Source organism: Perca flavescens, chromosome 10 (genome assembly GCF_004354835.1).
Source record: "Perca flavescens isolate YP-PL-M2 chromosome 10, PFLA_1.0, whole genome shotgun sequence".
In the NCBI taxonomy this organism is placed as follows: domain Eukaryota; kingdom Metazoa; phylum Chordata; class Actinopteri; order Perciformes; family Percidae; genus Perca; species Perca flavescens.
The window spans coordinates 22,632,085-22,650,897 of NC_041340.1; the positions used below are offsets into that span (position 1 = coordinate 22,632,085).

Genomic DNA, 18,813 nt, shown 5'->3' on the forward strand with positions numbered 1-18,813 from the left:
CAAGACCTTACAAAGAGGTCTGTTCCCTAACCTGCTGTGTGATGTCATGTAGATGGAGTCACTCACAATGCAATTTAAATATTAAGCGATTTGAATAAAAGTATTAAAAGAGTCAAGAATATATCACCCCTTCATGTCAGATGTAATGTATAAAGAAGGGCTGATACATGGTTTGGGCTGCAACTAAGAATTATTTTAATCATCGATTCATTTGTCAGTTGATCAATTGATCATTTTGGTCCCTCAAATCAGAAAATACTCAAAAAATATCTTCACAATTTCCCCAAACCCAAGTTGACATCACATTGCTTGTTTTGTCCAACCAACAGACAACAATATATTAGCTTTACTATCATAGAAGAAAACCAGCAAATATTCACATTTGTTGCTTTAGAACAAGTTAATGTTTGACATGTTAGCTCTACACATTATATTGCAAACACAGTAGCTTTAAAGGTCCTATGACATGCTGCTTTTTGGATGCTTTCATATAGGCCTTAGTGGTCCCCTAATACTGTATCTGAAGTCTCTTTCCCTGAAATTCAGCCTTGGTGCAGAATTACAGCCACTAGAGCCAGTCCCACAATGAGCTTTCCTTAGGACGTTCTATTTCTGTGTCTGTAGCTTTAAATGCTATTGAGGAGGAGAGAAGCGGGGCAAGGTGGAGGGTGTGGGTGTGGCCTTGATCAACTGCCATGCTTCGCTTGTTTGCAAGCCATGATGTCTCTCTCTTTCTTATGGGCGGGCCAAATTCTCTGGGCGGGCAAAGCAGAGAAAGGGGAGGTAACCTGTCCCCTTATGATGTCATAAAGGGATTCCAGATTCCAGATCAGCCCATGAGCTTTCATTTTCTCAAAGGCAGAGCAGGATACCCAGGGCTCGGTTTACACCTATGGTCATTTCTAGCCACTGGGGGACCAGAGGCAGGCTGGGGGAACTCATATTAATATTAAAAAACCTGATAAAGTGAAATGTTCATGCCATGGGACCTTTAAACATTATATAGTACTCACACTAATTTACATTGTTGACATGTTGACACATGGAAATTATATTTTAAAAAGAAATTACTTTAGTTGACCCCTCCAGAATCAGCCCCAATACTGTTTGTATGGCATCTTTACTCAAATGTGTAAAACTAATTCTACTTACAGTATCTTTTATTCCTTATACCTCTGTATCAGTATCCTTTTTATATAAAGTATTTGTTTTGTTGACAGTACAAAGAAAGTCTGGAGGGTGATGGTGTGAGAGAAAAGGGTGTTTTAACAGAAATAACAAAACTGTGATGAGTGTTGCTGGGTGGAGATGATAGAAACACTCACTACTACAGATGTTTTCACAAGAAAGAAAGTAAGACCAGCACAAACTCGGTGATAACTTCTGATGTATTGTCATAAATATCACCAAGTTAATAAATAAATCAGTTTTTCAAACATTCAGTTTTTGTTTAATTAAGTCTTTATCAAGATCAAATTTCAGATCAAATGTATGATTTGGATTATACATTTATCAACTCTGTTTTATCATATAACCTACTGAACCTGTAAGGTAAGTGCAGTTCTAAATGTTCTCAGCTAGTATGGGTCATTTTAGTCCACAGCCATTTTGCGTTCAGGTGATTCACTGACTGCACATACTTGAACATAAAGGACTCGGCAGTTTGTGCCTCACTGTAATCATGGCATCACACTCAAGTCACTCTAACAGAAGCTCTAGTTTCACCCAATCAGCTGAAGGAAATTGTACAGTAATACATCAATTCCTATGATGTCCAAGCGACATCCTTTCCAAGACTGCATGAATGATACAATTTAGTCCACAGCAAGAAGTTCACGATGAAGAGCAGCCATAAAGTTAATATTTCAGATTTAAGTTGAGAAAAATGTCCTGCCACGCCATTTGATTTTTTCAATCTATCTGATCCTCAATTTCTACACATTCCACAATGCATCCCTTCACTTAATCACCTTCTTTGCTATCCTTCACACTAAATGGATTTAAAAACGTGTTACCCAGCTGAAAACCAAGTACCTGTCACACTGCCCTCTTAATACTCATGGTTCAAGGGGTTTCAGTGTTTGCCAGGTGGTGTCTTGCATAAAAAAGCCTTGGTACTCATTGCACTGCTGTAATAAAGCCCAAGCATTTAACATGCACATTTATGGTCCTCAATAACCCAGAAGTCTTAATAAAAATGAGAGCTGACATTGGCATGAAGGATCCTCCACACTAGCTGTCTTTAATGTCCAAGAAGTTCCATTAAAAGGGGAGCACTTCCTCAGAAGCGGAGCTTTTATCCTGATTGCTTACAGGAAGAGAAAAAAAAAGAAAAGAAACCAAACGACCTTCAGCTTCTCTACAACCAGCCCTTCCCTCATGTGTGCTCTGTGAATAGACGCGCCAGCCTGCACAAACATGGACAGCCAGGCTACGCACACTGATAAAGATACATCTGCGTAGATATACAGTACATACATGTTTTCTGTAGGTTGTGACGGGAGAACCAGATATATCAACAGAGATATACGTACAAATACACGCGTCTGAGTCGTTGGCTACTTGGTATTCTGTTCATGTGCAGAGAAGCCATCTTACATTTTATATCATAATGATTATTAGAAGATAAGGCAAAAGCCAAATCTGCATGTTCAATTAGTGCCTGAGCGATGCCAGATAGATAATACATGGGACTGGCTAATGTCCTTGCTTCTGAACTTCTTTAGCCGTTTTCTGTTTGAAGCCGGAAAAAAGAAGAAGATGGGGACAGAGATTTCCCTCTGTGGTAACACAACTGTTGAGCTACATTTAATAAGCTGGTCAAAAACACTCTCCTGCCGAGAGGGACTGCGCTTTTAATGACCATTCTGCTTCCAAAGTCTCAGATGTGCGGCTAGATTGGTGCCACATAGCAGACAAGGCAGCCATATTATTAATAGCAACACACCACACATGCTGCAGACTAGGGAGCAGAAACCCAGAGAGAGGGAAATGGAGAGAGACACACTGGCACATGGAGAGAAAGCATGTGTTCATTGCATGCTTTTACTGTCTGTAAAGGCAGGGAGACAGATGGGTGCAGTGAGAGATTAGATAGAGGAGGCAGGGCAGGGACCGGGGTCTAAAAAATCCAGCCCGCACAAGAGGACGTCCAGGCCAGCCTCCACGCAGGCTAGATGGGGGGGAGTTGATGGATGTACCTTCTGACTGGAGCCCTCGGCACGCCCACACGGAGGGGCCACCAAGGCCAGGCCAGAGGGGCAGGCAATGAAAGAGAGAGGCCGAAGGGCTAGGATGATATAGGACGATCCAGCTTATTAAATAGGCTTCAGGAGGAGCATGGAGCATCTGAAGTAAGTTGTCACTATGCCACCAACAGGCATAAAAGGAGTCTCTGTTAGATGGAAAGTCTATGCACTGTAGGTAGTGATGACAGACTGTGTGCAGTAAGAGTGGGAATACTGTCATTAAATACACCGACACACCAGGGAGCTCCAGAACAGTGTGTCATCACTGATTTACTTTTTCTTTTGTACCTGGGCCTCGTTACCCTGCATCCGAGCAGCAGGTATAGGGAAATGTTTGTGTGTGAGACACATGTGGAATCCTATGCTATGTTATCATATCCTACTTCATTTATGCTACTCCTGAGTTCAAACACGCCACATTCAATGCGACACCACTGCCTCTATTTCTAGGCATAGAGTGTGAATTTTAATTTGCGAGCCAAGTCGAAATAAAAAGCCGAATCAGGAACCATGATGCATTGTTTACAATATTTGTTTCCTGACTTCATTTAAAGTAGGAATCTCAATACAAAGCTATCTTCCTGAGTCTGCTAACATGGATAGGAAATGATTACACAAATCCATTACGAGAGGCCACCTGAAACCAGGTGTGCTACTGCTACAGTGTATAATTCATTTGATTATAGATTTTTACATCAATTTTCACAGCTATGCTGATCCAAACACTTTGATTTGTTTCTTGTTTATTGCGTTGTCTTGGCAACAAGAACCTCCTACTAGTCTTCAACTCAACAGTTAAGACTATAGAAAGAGGAGGATGAGGACAGGAGGAGGGTAGAGTACAGCGGAAAGCAGGTGCAAAAAGACATTTCTTCACTTGTATTTCCTGTCACATCCTGCAGCCCACTCCAGTCCTAAACTTTATATAATTACAACAATCTGTGCTCCGAGAGAGACTGTGTGAAATCTGATTGCCATTGGTAACATTCGCAGCAAGAGTCCTGGCGTGATAGAAGGCTTCCTGTTTCAATTTCCTAGGATCCCTCAAGTTTTGCTGGCTCTTTTTTTTTTATCCCATCAGTGGGGCATACATTTCCATTCAGGGGAAAAAACAGACCCGGTAATATCCAATTTACTTGGGAGGCAGAGGAGATGGTTTCACTGGCAGTATAATAACATGCTACATGGAGCGTAACATTATGGAGTATGAATAAAAAAAGGCATTTATGGTAAAAATTCAATCCAAAAGCAGTCATCATTCATCGGAGGAAATCAAGGCAATTAGTAACACTTTAATGCAAATTGGAGAACGCAAAACACATCACAAATCCCTGGCACTGTAATAGGGACCAAAAAAGAGCAGCTCAAATGACCTCTTTCAAATGCATGTCGGTCTACTTATCAGAAAATCCAAAACAGAGATCCTACTCTGCCTAGTGACAAGAAAGAGAAATGTGTGTGTGTGTGTGTGTGTGTGTGTGTGTGTGTGTGTGTGTGTGGGGTGGTTGGGCACCACACACACTAAATAGTTTCCTGACCAAAGTAGTTTTCTTAAACCAATCCTTTATCTCATGCAAGACTGCTTTCTCATATCATTTACTTGTATGTAATGTACAGTAAAATGCCCCTGTTACATTTCCAACCATGCGTGTCTAAAGCAGCATGTTTTTCGCTTGTTAACAAGTTCACAAGCAGGCTGTGTGAGCGGGGCTGAATGTAAAGATTTCTCATTTGGAATATTACCTCCACATAAACGATGTAACAAAAAAACATAAACACTGCTACACAACACCTTAATATCCTGATGGCCTGTCATGTACTGTTACACAACACTACAATCAATTAAATGCAAAACAAACAGCCCGCTTTTTTTTTAAACGCATGGACGAATACGTGACTGACTGTCATAATCCCAGGTTAAGGATGATGATGCTGTGTCCATGCGGCTCTGCAGGGTGCAATTCATGGACTGAGCTCAAAAGGGACAGTTATTCACATAAGCCAAAGCACTTCCTGCAAGAACTTACCATATGAGCAGTAAGGCTCCATCTTAATTCAATGATGCATTAGAGGAGCATAAGTATCAGGGATGTTTTTCGCATGTCCAGGTTCAGTACACACATGCTGCATTCAGTATTAAAGACATGGCCAACGTGGGCAATAAATCATCATGAAGTAGCACTAAGGTAGCCAACTGATAAACAACATTGCTTACAAAGACAAAGGTGTGTGTGTCATTTAGTATGCCACTAAAAAGATCTCCCTGGTGCAACATTTCCCTTTTTACTTGCTTGACATTAGACCTACATGTCTATTTCTGACATGGAGAGGGATACTAGCAAAGTACATCAAGACCCACGTGGTCTGAAATCTGCCGTGGAGTTTCAATTTCCGGATGGTAATGAACATCACAATCATTTAAATGCAAACACCTGCTTCTTAAAGCATTCGTTATGCTGTGCAGTACAGTAGAATACATTACTCAATAACTCTCTAGCTGCATCGCCACTTTCTAATATCAAGCAGCCCACACACCAGCAGGCATGAGCTCTACAGCTGTATCACCCACCCCCCTCTTTTCTGCTGTACCGTACCTTCAGAGTGGTGGGAGAGGGTGAGCAGGCTGACGCAGGAAGCGCCGATCCCAGAACCGAACACAGTGATGCGGTTGGAGTCTCCTCCGAAGAAGCCAATGTTCTCGCTGATCCACCTTAAAGCCTGGATCTGGTCCAGGAGCCCGTAGTTCCCTTTAGCAGCCTGGTCACCCGTACTTAGAAAGCCTGCAACACATACACAGATATTAAGAGATTAAAAAGTTAGCCAGGGCCAAATAAAAAAGTAGGTAGTCTGTAAATTGCACATGCAATATGCCACAGATTTCTATTTTTCATGTGCACCTGCAGCATAAAAGGTTATCTGCAGTGACTAACCCCACCCTGATTTTGTCAGGAGAATCAGCTCGCCGCGGAAATCATGACTTATTGAATGACACGGCTGTTGGTAAAATAGGAGCGCGTGTGACCACATGTCATCTGCACCTTATGGAAAATCAATGGCATCTCTCCCCGGGTAAGCACCCATCATCGGCTATATCGAGCAGTCCTGATGAAAACCTTAGGAATCTATGAAAACACCACAGACGGAGGGAAAAATACGTGATAATAAGATTTACAATCATTTTGACGCTGCAAAACCACTCAGTATGGACTGCAGCCTCATTATATGTCCTATCAGAGTTACCACCTTCCTCTGACATATTTCGATTCTCTCTCACACTCTCAAGTCCCACGTACTTTCAGTCTAAACATTCACAACAAGCACTACCGTGCTCATTTCAGTCCGTGTCTGTGTAATCTGCAATATGATGTCTTGAGTTGGACAGTGAGTCTCTCTTGGGTACATCAGAGCTCATGTTAACACACCACCCTCTCCCAGCTGCTCTCCAGGGCCTAAGCCCAGCTGAATGATGGGTAATCGAGAGTCGTGGGAGAAGATCAAAGGCAAGCAATCCCTGAAGTCCCCACGGTGGACTCAGTGTCCATCAAACCCCTGAACATGCATGCAAGGTGACAGTTAGGAGATGTGTGTGGAAACCAAGACCACTCCCCCTTCTCTTTAGTGGCAACACTTCACAAGCAATAAATGTGTTGGTTGTGAATGCTCGCAAGCCTCCAGTGATGGTCCTTCAGCATCACAGCATTGTTTCTAACATCTATTTCATGGTCTATGCCTCCATATAATGATAAGCTATCATGGGTTTAAGTCCTGAGGGGGGAAAGGGAATAGTTTTGATATCAACAATGCAAACATAAAAAAATAAATCTGTGTGTTTTTTGACTCGGGTCAGCACAGCGATGCTCACTTTAGATAAAGACTGATTAGAAAGCAGCTGGCCTCAAAAAGGATGCATGTCCGCCCATGCCTGTTTTCTCTCTTTGTTTGAATCAGAGGCTGCAGAGGGCACAGCCTCTTGCCCCACCCCCAACAGCACACCCGCCTCTCCCTGAGTGCCTGTTGGCAGGAACAAAGAGGGTGGGCAGGGGAAAGGCCAGGCCTGATCATCGATAGGAGAGAGGCGGTGGCACAGGAAGCAAAGCAGGAGACAAATGGATCAACAGATGGTCTCCTTCAGACGCATCCCTGAGGATGACAGAGCAGCAGGGCACATGCAGAGAGAGAGAGTGAAAGAGACAGGCAGAGGAACAGAAACGCACACAGACAGAGAGAGAGAGAAAGAGAGAGAGAGAGAGAGAGAAAGAGAGAGAGAGAGAGAGAAGGGGAGAAAGGAGGACTCAATTGAAGAGCTTGTTCTTTTCTTTTCCTCTTGCGGCTCCTCCTTGTGTTCCGTCATAACTTAAGGACAACAGCTTTTACAACCCTCTCCCGGGTGCCATGGAGAGAGAGAGGAGACGTGACTCTCCCAGAATAACCCTCATTTGCGAAATGGTTCACACTTCACCAAGTGTATGTCAGATGGGTTAGGAAATGTCAGGAGACCGGCATGAAAAAGAGATTCCGTGCAACTGTTAGCCTAATTGAAAAGATATAGCAAACATGATCCATTTGGCATTGTAATATGAGGCATTAATAAATGACAAAAATTTAAATCATTAGAGTTGGATCCCCAGCTGCCAGAATAAAGTATATTTTTGTAATTTTTTGTTCAGCTGTGGTGATTCCTCTGCATCTATAAATGAAACTGGTCATTAAAATGTAGAGGTTGAATCCAATATCTTAGACAACAAGACATGCTGCAGGCACCATTTAAAAATACATCTACTATAGCTGCTGGTTATGTTTTAATTGGAAAGGTGACAGAAAGTATTTTCTTTGGAAAGCAATTAAGATAGCAAAGTAATTGTTTTTATGCATGGTTATTTCTATTTTTTACATTTGACGTTATGCTTGTGCTCTGGAGGTGTTTTGGTCTTTTTAGTTTTCTGGCTATTTCTTTACATCCATCACCTACGCATGACCTCAGGCTTTCACTCTACTTTACTAGAATAAGGTAGAGGAACGGACTGTTTAAATAACGACACATATACTTTCCCTTTGTCTCTGGTTTGAGTTATCTACATTTCCAAGTCTCCTTACTCACCGGGGATTGGGTTATAGATTTCCAGATCTACAGCAGCAGATGATCCCCGTCTCATCAGCCGTGCGTGGGCTTTGGCTGCACATGAACCGTGATGTGCAGTGCACTATCTGTTCACAGCTCCCTCCTACACAAGACCTTGGGATTCTGGGCTGCAGCTCAGTGCTTCTGAACTACTTGGTCAGGCTGGTTATGTGCTTGACAGCGCTACTCAACCTGACAATCAATTGAGATTTTTATTACACACTAGGTGCCGCTTTACAATAAGCATTTAATTATAAAACCCGTAATCACATTATATCCATCTTTGTTAGCTGCTTGTGTTCAAATCGATATGCAAATTCTCTTTTAAATGATCTGACCAATTAACTTTGGCAGTACACACAATTACAGTACACTGTGAAGTTAATTCAACAAACATTCAACAATCATTAAATGCTTTTAGTTGATCTGATACTTTGAAAGTAAAGTGCATACAAATCAATTTGTGCTAATTTAATTTTGTCTGTGACATTACAGTATTAATGTTGCCCGTTGTGAGTTCTGGAACAAACTGTAGATTAAATGTGGGATGTTTGTTTTCAATTCAGTCGCAGTAACTGAGGCGAAGCCCAAGCTTTCACCTTCAGGCTGAACACCAATGTCGTATATGGTTTGCTGAGCGCCTTTTCCCCTTAAACAAAAAGAAAAGAAAAAGAGATTGTTTTGTATATCAAGCTCCAATTGGTTCAGTGTAAAGCGTTTCGTTTAGACAAAGGAAATAGGCACATGAAGAAACGTAGAAATGCCCTGAAGTTAAACTACACTGGAGAAAAGAAATCCTATAACGGATCTTCATTTAAGTCAAACCTTGAATCATGTATGCCAAATCCAAAATATATTTAATAAGATCTGTTAAGAGAGAGAACTGGTTATATAAGTTGCAAAAGGTCATGCCAACAAATAACTCAAACTGTCTCAACGCTTGAAAGAAAGATACTCAAAAATGGAATCTAACCTGTCCATACGTCAGCTGGATTAGACATGAAATTTGCATGATAGTTCCTTATTCACCACAAACAAACTGTATATGTTAATAACATAGATTCTGTGCTCTTTCTCTGCATGTTAGAACTGTAATTTGGCCTGACTCAAAGCTGCTCTTCCTTGATAGTGATGTGTTGCACTTCTGCTGTATGAAGACCTGGTATTTTCTCCGTGTGGCAGCACAGAGTCCCGAGATTCAGTCCTGATCTCAGGCGGAGTGGCAGCAGTGGCTGTGGTCCGGTCGCAGCCAGGTCAGTTCGGACTCGCACCTGTCGCCTTGCATCGTTCCTTGTTGGACAAACCTTTGTGTATGTATGCGGCTCCCCCTACGAGAAACTAAGACATCCTTGTCACTTTAACATGACCAGAGGCTCAGTTAGTGTATACAGCATGACAGCGTCTCTTCTCTGCAGTGTTTGAGCTTCAGTCAACGTGCCGGAAGCAATACATGAGCAGCAGAGACCAGGAGATCACTACAAATCCAACACCTTTCCAATTCCACGCATTTTCACAGACCAGCCGCAATCATTGCATCGCCTGAATATCAAAGAAAGAACGTTTATTTTCCCAAAAAGGCCAGCGTTGAGCGTGATGCCACATAATGTGTTCTGCGGCTTGATGGTATTTTATCAATAAGCACGCGCGCCTTTCTCAGTCTACACTGAGCGTCTCTGTTTCCTCCTGAGCCACAGCAGTGATTTCATTTAGCTATGCCTCTCAGCATTGATATTGCTCTATTGATTATGATTTAAATGTCTGTTTCCTATACGGCGGGCTATAACTCAGAGTGTAGCAGAAAGAGGTGATGATAATGATCGCTCTGACCCCAGACATCTCTCTTAGCCTGGTCTCCTAGATAATGGAATGTGTGTAAAGTAATGGCGGAGGGTGAGAAGGGGATGAGGAAGGGTAAGGAGGAGGGCAAAAGCTTGTTATTGAGCTGAAGAGTGAGCTAACATAGGGACAGATGGAGGGAACGGATAGGGAGGAGGAGAGGAAAAGAGAGGAGGAGAAGGATGGGAATAACAGTGGTGACGTAACTGAGGGAAAGTTTTTTGGCTTACTGCTAGATCCATTTTCGCTTTTACTTTGCCGTTTCCCCGTTTCTTTCTCCCTCTCATCCTCTCCCTCTTTGAGGGTGCCCGTTAACAAGGCCATCTGTGTCCAAACTCTCCTTTGGTACTCCCTCCCTCCCTCTTCTTGCCCTCTCCCTCTATCGTTTCTTCCCCCTTCTCTTCTCTGGGGAAATAAAGGCCCACACAGTCGCGGCCTTGACAGCCTCCTCTAAGAATCCCCCACTACAAAAGAGTTTCAACTTCCCCCCAGCCAGGCCTGGGCTGAATGGGAGCCTCTGGGGTGTGGATGAGAAGCAGAGGAGGGAAGAGGGGGCCACACTCCACACAGCCACATAAAGGGCCTGTGTGTGTCGAGCTCATGATGAGCAAGGGACATACCCAGCGTTCCATCATCCACACAGGGAGACATTCCCACAAGATTTTTTATCCTCTTTTTTTTTTTTTTTTTGGGTCAAGATTTCAGCACGCCGACGAGACTCATTAAAAAAAAGGCTGGGTGAAGGGAAAGGAGCAGGAAGGGGGCGTGGGCCTGAATGAAGGTGATTGCCACTTGGATCAGTGTACAGCTCCTGTTTACAGCTCGCTGCCCAATTGCATGGCTGGAGCGCAGTCTGATCTGAGAGCAGGAGAGCGAGAGAGATAGAGAAACACAGAGAGAGAGAGAAAGAGAGCAAGAGAGGGAGGGGGAGAGAGAGAGAGAGAGAGAGAAAGGCAGGCAGGCAAGCACAAGAAAGCCTCTTTATGGTAGCCTGGACACTGAAGGCCATTTACCCAACACCACAACCTTGTTTCCGGTGCAAGAGAAAATAAAGACTGAAAAAAAACTTTTTGATTATCACTCCTACAAATGACCAGTTTTGTATAAATGAATACTGCGTGAATCAAACTAGAAAATTGTGAAAAAGAATTTATGTATGAGCCCCTGATTCCTGCTGGCCTCACTACGAATCAATAATTAAAGGAAATATCAGACCGCTTTGAATGGCAACAAAGTCAGCCAATGTTTTAGGGGCCCGCCCCTCGACACTTGGTGAATTCAAACTGAATGATAACTCGCTCGCTAAACTGCAGGTCTTTTCTGAAAATGTGAACAGACCGATGACTATCAGAAACCCAAATGGTTCTGCTTGAATGTTCGTCTCAGTTGCACACAATGACACAGAGAGATGCGGCGTGTGAAGCATGAACCAACGCTGAAACTAAACTGTGCTCTGAAAAGGTGGTCGGGGAGTCTGATGCATGATGCTGCAGATAGAGCATCATGCATACTGTGATGCTGACTACAGGCTGAGCCACTCAAATGGAAAATGTGGTTTGTGTGCAACAAAGCACTGAAAAAACAACAACAAAATGTCAAGAGGGAAAATCTGTGCGGCATTAAAACCAAAGCTCATCTGACATATATCTGAGTCCCTAAAACCCAGATCTCTTATAGACAGACAAGAGCCTGTTATAGCAGACAGGGATTAAAAACAGATACTGTAAGTCAGTGCTGGTGCTGCACATGGCAGCTGTTGGTTGTCCTGCATGTGACTTCGGGGCTGCTTAATCTGATTGTGTGATGTGTCCCGGTGGTCAGGCGACACTATTCAAGGGCTCTGGTGAACAGCAGCCCTGGCAGCAGCTACAAATGAGCAGTTTGCATGTGTATGACCCCTGGCATCTGAATGCCACTCAATCAAACACACATTGGCTATGGCGGCTGTCCGATTTTTTTTTTTTTTTTTTTATCTCCCCTTTGCTTCTCTCCCAGCCTCCCTTTGTCATTTCTTCCTTTGCTCCAGCTCCCTGTCATGTTTCCTGTCTTCCTCCGCTTTCAGCGTCTCTCTGTTCTCCGTCTCTGCCTCCATCTTTTTTTCCGCTATTTATCACCTTCTCTCTTCTCTGTATCTCTCAATCTTTCCTTTCAGTGAATAGCACAGACAGTGTATTCTCAAAGACAGCGAAATGCTTTTACATTAACAGAAGCTTTGCATCTCACAGCTGGTGCGGAGGCGGGCCTGCATGCTCCCGCAGAAGGAGAGAAAGACGCCGGTGTTGGAGAGTTACAACTGTGAGGTTAACAGCGCTTTGGTTCCACATGGAGGAACATGCATCGGGGAGATATTCCATAAACAACAATATCCCTTTACTTAAGTCTGATATTTAAAAAAATATATACATTCTCACAGTATACTCTCCATCTTTTGTTCAACAAAAAGGACACTTTATGCAAGGTGCTCTGCCTCACTTCTTGGCCTATGGCAGAACAAGTTCAAAGGCATGATGTGAAACATGACAGCAAGCCTAGGTGATGTAATTTGAGGGCATGGTGAGAAAGTTTAACACCACCCAGCAGGATGGGGCAGTTGTGCAGTGAAGCGCCTTGAAGGACATCAGAGACTGGCTTATCAAAGCACATCAGTGGAGCAGAGTTGGACAGAAAGGTCATAATCTACTCCAACTCCTCAGTTTGGAATAGCTCTGATAGCTGCCCATAATGAGTTTACGAACCCCAATTCCAATAAAGTTGGGACGTTATGTAAAACGTAAATAAAAACAGAATACAATGATTTGCAAATCCTTTTCAACCTATATTCAATTGAATACACTACAAAGACAAGATATTCAGTGTTCAAACTGATAAACCTTATTGTTTGTTTAGCAAATATTCACTCATTTTCAATTTGATGCCTGCAACACGTTCCAAAAAAGCTGGGACAGCTCATGTTTACCACTGTGTTACATCACCTTTTCTTTTAACAACACTCAATAAGCGTTTGGGAACTGAGGACACTAATTGTTGAAGCTTTGTAGGTGGAATTCTTTCCCATTCTTGCTTGGTACTACTTCAGTTGCTCAACAGTCTAGGGTCTTTGTTGTCGTATTTTGCGCTTCATAATGTGCCACACATTTTCAATGTGAGGCAGGTTTGGACTGCAGGCAGGCCAGTCTAGAACCCACACTCTTTTACTATGAAGCCACGCTATTGTAACATGTGCAGAATGTGGCTTGGCTTTGTCTTGCTGAAATAAGCAGGGACGTCCCTGAAAAAGATGTTGCTTGGATGGCAGCATATGTTGCTCCAAAACCTGTATGTACCTTTCAGCATTAATGGTGCCTTCACAGATGTGAAAGTTACCCATTCTGTGGGCACTAACTAGGGTTGGGTATCGTTTGGGTTTTTTCTGATACCGGTGCTAAAGCGGTACTTTTAAAACGGTGCCGGTGCCTAAACGGTGCCTGAACCGATACTTTAAAGAGAAAGGAAAAAAAAAAAGAAGGTTACTAAACAACAGTCAGCGACATTAAAGAAAGGCTTGTTTATTGCTAAGGCCATATGGTCAAAATGAAATGATTTAATAATATAGTAATAAAGTAAAGTAAATTGCTGTTGAACGACAAAAACAACCACCAGATGGGAAAAGGGCATTTAACAATAACTTTGAATGCACCGCAAGGCTACTAGTTTCAAGTATGTTGTTTTTCCGACAACGGCAGCTGCAGATTGTTAACGTCCCGATGTTGGAATCCTCTACAGGGAAATACAGTCACACTTTATACTGTTTAGCTGTCAGCATTTTAACCGTGTTTAATACAGCTGCTAGCTAACGGTAGGCTAACGTTAGCTGCTGTCAAGTGTAGTGTTAACTAGCGTCACGTACAGCGATGTAGAACTGTTGCCTCTAACATCCATTTTCGGAGCATCAGAGAGCAGCACAGGCATATCAGTGGCACCGGAATGAGGCACCGAAATATTATTACCGGGTCTCGGTACCCAACCATAGCACTAACACACACTCCATGCTGATAATAATCAGGATGGTCCTTTTCCTCTTTGGCCCGGAGCACATGACGTCCATGATTTCCAAAAACAAATCGAAATGTGGAGTCATCAGACCACAGCACACTTCTCCACTTTGCATCAGTCCATCTCAGATGAGCTCGGGCCCAGAGAAGCCGGTGGTGTTTCTGGGTGTTGTTGATATATGGCTTTCGCTTTGCATGGTAGAGTTTTTACTTGCACTTGTAGATGTAGCGACAAACTGTGTTAACTGACAATGGTTTTCCAAAGTGTTCCTGAGCCCACGTGGTAACATCCTTTACATAATGATGTCGGTTTTGAATGCAGTGACTTCTGAGGGATCGAAGGTCACGGGCATTCAATGTTGGTTTTCGGCTTTGCCGCTTACATGCAGAGATTTCTCCAGATTCTCTGGATCTTTTGATGATATTATGGACTGTAGATGATGAAATCCCTAAATTCCTTGCAATTGTACATTGAGAAATGTTGTTTTTAAACTGTTGGACTATTTGCTCACGCAGTTGTTCACAAAGTGGTGAACCTTGCCCCATCCTTGCTTGTGAACGAGCCTTTTGGGGATGCTCGGGATCAAAAAAATGCATGCAAATTCAACCAATCACCGCGACTTTACTGCAATTTTTTATTTTATTTTTCTCAGTATATGTGTGCCTGCTCTACTACTGAGCCAACCCGGCCGTGACTTTATCGCGAATTTGACCAATAACCGGCGTTTCCCGCAATTTCAACCAATCACAGCAGTCCCACGTGTCAGACTTTGCATCAGTATGTGACACTGACAGCCACTGACCAAGCGGGAGTGAGAACGGGTTGATGTAACACAAGTACGTCACAAAATTCATTTCCTTGTTTCTGATATGAAGACGAGACGTGTGTGACTCGAACGTCTCACATTTACCAACAAAACGTACAGTGAAAGGCCGTGCAAAACAGTTCAGACCGTCCTGCCAACCTGTATACATTTTAACATCAATGTACGCTATAACGTTTTTTCACTCTAAAGTCGCTGAAGTTTCCCCCCCCGTGACTGACGTGCGCACACACACACACACACACACACACACACACACACAAACACACACACACGGTGGATGAAGGAAAAATGGGAGATGAGACTTACAGGATCACCTAACTTGAGGACAGCTAAGTTCGTTATTGTAAGTGCAATGACAAGTTAAAGTCCAATTAGTACTTTATCAAACCGTATGAATGTGTGTCCAGCCCCGGTTAGGAAATGAACTAACAATGTAAAGATCAACATGCCACTGACACATAATGTTCAAATTTGATTCATTCACTATTAATTATAATTTTTTGTCTTAAATCCACCAGCCATTTTCATATTATACCAACATTTGCAGAATCCTGAGCTTTTTTGGTAAGGTTACTAGGAAAACTCAGCCCAAAGTAGTTTTATTCACCCCTTAAATAAGTTTCCTTTTTATTTTTAAAGAATTATACCAACAACAAACAACTCGCAACTTTTTTTTGCAATTTTCACTGTCTGTCGCAATTTCATTGCAACAAAAATACAAAAGACATTGCAACTTTTATCAGAACTTTTTACAAAAGCTCCCGCAAAGTCAGGCATTTTGGGCCGCAACAATCTCAAAAAAAGGCCGCAAAATCCTGGAGGGACTGTTTTATACCCAATCATGACTGTGTTCCAAACACGTGTTTTTTGTTGCCCCTGTCCCAGCTTTTTTGGAACGTGTTGCAGGCATCAAATTCAAAATGAGTGAATATTTATCAGTTTGAACATGAACTATCTTGTCTTTGTAGTGTATTCAATTGAATATAGCTTAAAAAGGGTTTGCAAATCATTGTATTCTGTTTTTATTTACGTTTTACACATCGTCCCAACTTCATTGGAATTGGGGTTTGTAGTTTTGGTTGACCCTTCCTCACAAAAACTTGTCAAATATGCACAGGCAGCCCATTCTACAGCTTTTATTACTGATACTGTAAATCCTGTCTTCTTATATTTGTTCATTTGTAAAGCCCTGCCAACTTCAGTTGTAAATCAACGGCAGCAATTTAAATGAACATCTGTTTTCCTGAGGTTTATCACTGTGATGTGTACCGTGTGAGTGATGTTTTATTTGTCTTCGGAAGGGTAAAAATATTTTTGGCTACAAAAAGTGGCGCTGCTGCCAATGGAATTGTGTACTGATTTGGAACTGGCTCCAAATTTACAAGAAGCAAGGATTTGTTAGGAAACATGCTTTTTGATTCTGCCTACCACATACTAAAAGCAAAGTCTGGACCTGCTCCGCTTTTAACAAGATCGGTGTTTACGCATATGTCATAGTACGTGCACACTGTTTGCAATATGCGACACCATAAAGAGCATTCAACAAGTGTAAAAGGTTAGTAGGTCTGGTGATATTTTTTTTTATTGTCAACAAATCTCATGAAAAGACCAAAACCAGCTATGAATTGTTTCTACTGAAGAGTTTTGGTCTGTTGAACGGGGAACAGAAGCAATATGATGACATTTGACAAGTGTGATTGGCATTTTTCACAATTTTCTTCTTTTATTAGACTAAGCTATTAATTAAGATAAGAATATGCAGATTCATCATTAAATGAAAATAATTGTTAGTTGCAGCTCTAAATCAATGCATGAAAGTGATTACATGGGGAAAGTCCATCTTAGGTAACAGTAGTCTGGATCAACGGAAGTACTTTTCCAGGATAATTGCCTGACATACATCCCTCACCTTCGGCTCTCTGTGTGTTGCAGTTCTCCACTTGGGGAAACAACAAACTTTGAGCTAGCAAGCTACACACTGAAAATGGCAAGTTTTGAAGAAAATTTGGATCGTGCAACAACGAAGGCCAGCTGGGTTGTTTCTGGGTATGATGATTGTAAAGATTTACAAAGAATATGTTTACTGCATTTACTATCTAACTGGGACATTTTGGGACTGATTGACGGGGATTTGTTATGGACAAAATACACACAGTGATACAGCGGCAACAGCAAATTACGTTTAACCATGTATCCAGCTAATTTAAATAGCTCACACTACTGTATCGTGTGAACAGTTAACTTCATTTAATATTTTATGATTATATATATATATATATATATATATATGTGTATATATATGTGTATATATATATATATATATATATATATATATATATATATTAATTATACTAATATAAGAATGTTAACCATGATTCAATAAAAACTGGACTAAGTAAGTAGAACCAGAATCAATAAAATGTCTATGCCACCAAAGAGCAAGGATAGTTTGTGTTTGGAACAATTAGGAAGTTTATGTGAGTGACTGGCTGTGCACTGGGCTCCAGCCATGTGTGTATGAGAGAGTAAATGGGAGTGCCATGGCACTGAGTGTGGGTGAGTACGCAGCTACTGTGTGCATAAGTGAAGAGGAGGGCTTCCAACAGAGTGTGTGTGGGTATTTGTTTGTGGGTGTGCATGTGTGGAGCAACAGCAGCAGTGTGCGAGTGCTCGGAGGGGGTGAGTGTATGCAGTGTGGTGAGGGAGGTATGGATATTAATCACCAGGAGGAGCATGGTTCTGTGGCGCCGGGCGGAGATGGATGGGGTGTGAGTGCAGTGATGTCACCCTGACAAATGGACCGGCCATGTTGGCTGAGACTCGCACATCGCCTCTCATTTCAATTAGTTCCTCACACAACAACCCACCTAACCCACAATCTGCAGGTTACACACGCACAAACACATACACTTTGGCCACAAACACACTCCCTCCGGTGCCCCAACCCATAGCACAGCCCTCTAACAAGATGCACTGATCAGTAAGAATACTGTTTAATTAATCTAACTCAATTATGACACCACTTTTGCTTTCAATCCCAGCAGCCAGTCACTCATTACCATTCATATTTTCAGCCAAGCGCACTGACTAGGTCTACGGCCAGCACACTAGCCAGTGGAAACTGGCAGAGGGTCTGGGTGTGTTTACGAACCAAAGATTTGGCACTGCCCTTGTGTTTTCCCAATTTATTTCAATTTGATGAAGTGCCAGAACGATAGCAATGAGAGCAGTCGCGTGGGCCAATGGTTATGGTATGCATTTACTTTGATGTGGAAAGAGGTATAAGATCTGTACCAGCCATCACAGTGAGCAGCAGTGCTGACAAACTGAGTTCAGGAATAGAAGGTCTCACCTCCGCACTAGCTGTTTATAGCCTTGTTCTTAAAAGCCTGACACTACTAACAAATAGAGCCAGGGCTGATTTTGAAGTGCCTGTCACCTATATAAGAAGTGTTAAGCCCTGTTTTCAAAGGTCTGACGCCACTAACCGGAGGCAGTGAGCCTCTTTTCAAACTCCTTCCCATCTTGAGTGAACTTTGACATCGGAGGACTTCACTATACTGTGGACTTTCCTCCGAGCTCTCTATGTTAAACTACCTCTCAATCACCATCTTACTTCTCCCACACATTCTCTCGTCTTCTGCTTTCTCCCCCTTACTTCTCCATCTGAACTCTGCCTCTCATTTACTGGGATCCACTTTCTTCTTCACACTAGGAGGATGGTGCAAGAGGATCACTTTGGTATTAGCTAG

At 42.4% G+C, this 18,813-nt stretch overlaps 1 protein-coding gene across 3 annotated transcripts in view; it reads right to left on the bottom strand.

The window, feature by feature from the left end:
• Positions 1 to 18,813, bottom strand: part of nlgn3a (neuroligin 3a) — a 129,415-nt gene that overhangs the window by 34,275 nt on the left and 76,327 nt on the right. For all 3 annotated transcript variants that reach the window (XM_028589082.1, XM_028589084.1, XM_028589083.1), the window contains one exon: positions 5,843 to 6,028. In XM_028589082.1, coding sequence (XP_028444883.1) covers positions 5,843 to 6,028 — 186 coding nt within the window. The remainder of the gene's footprint in view (positions 1 to 5,842; positions 6,029 to 18,813) is intronic.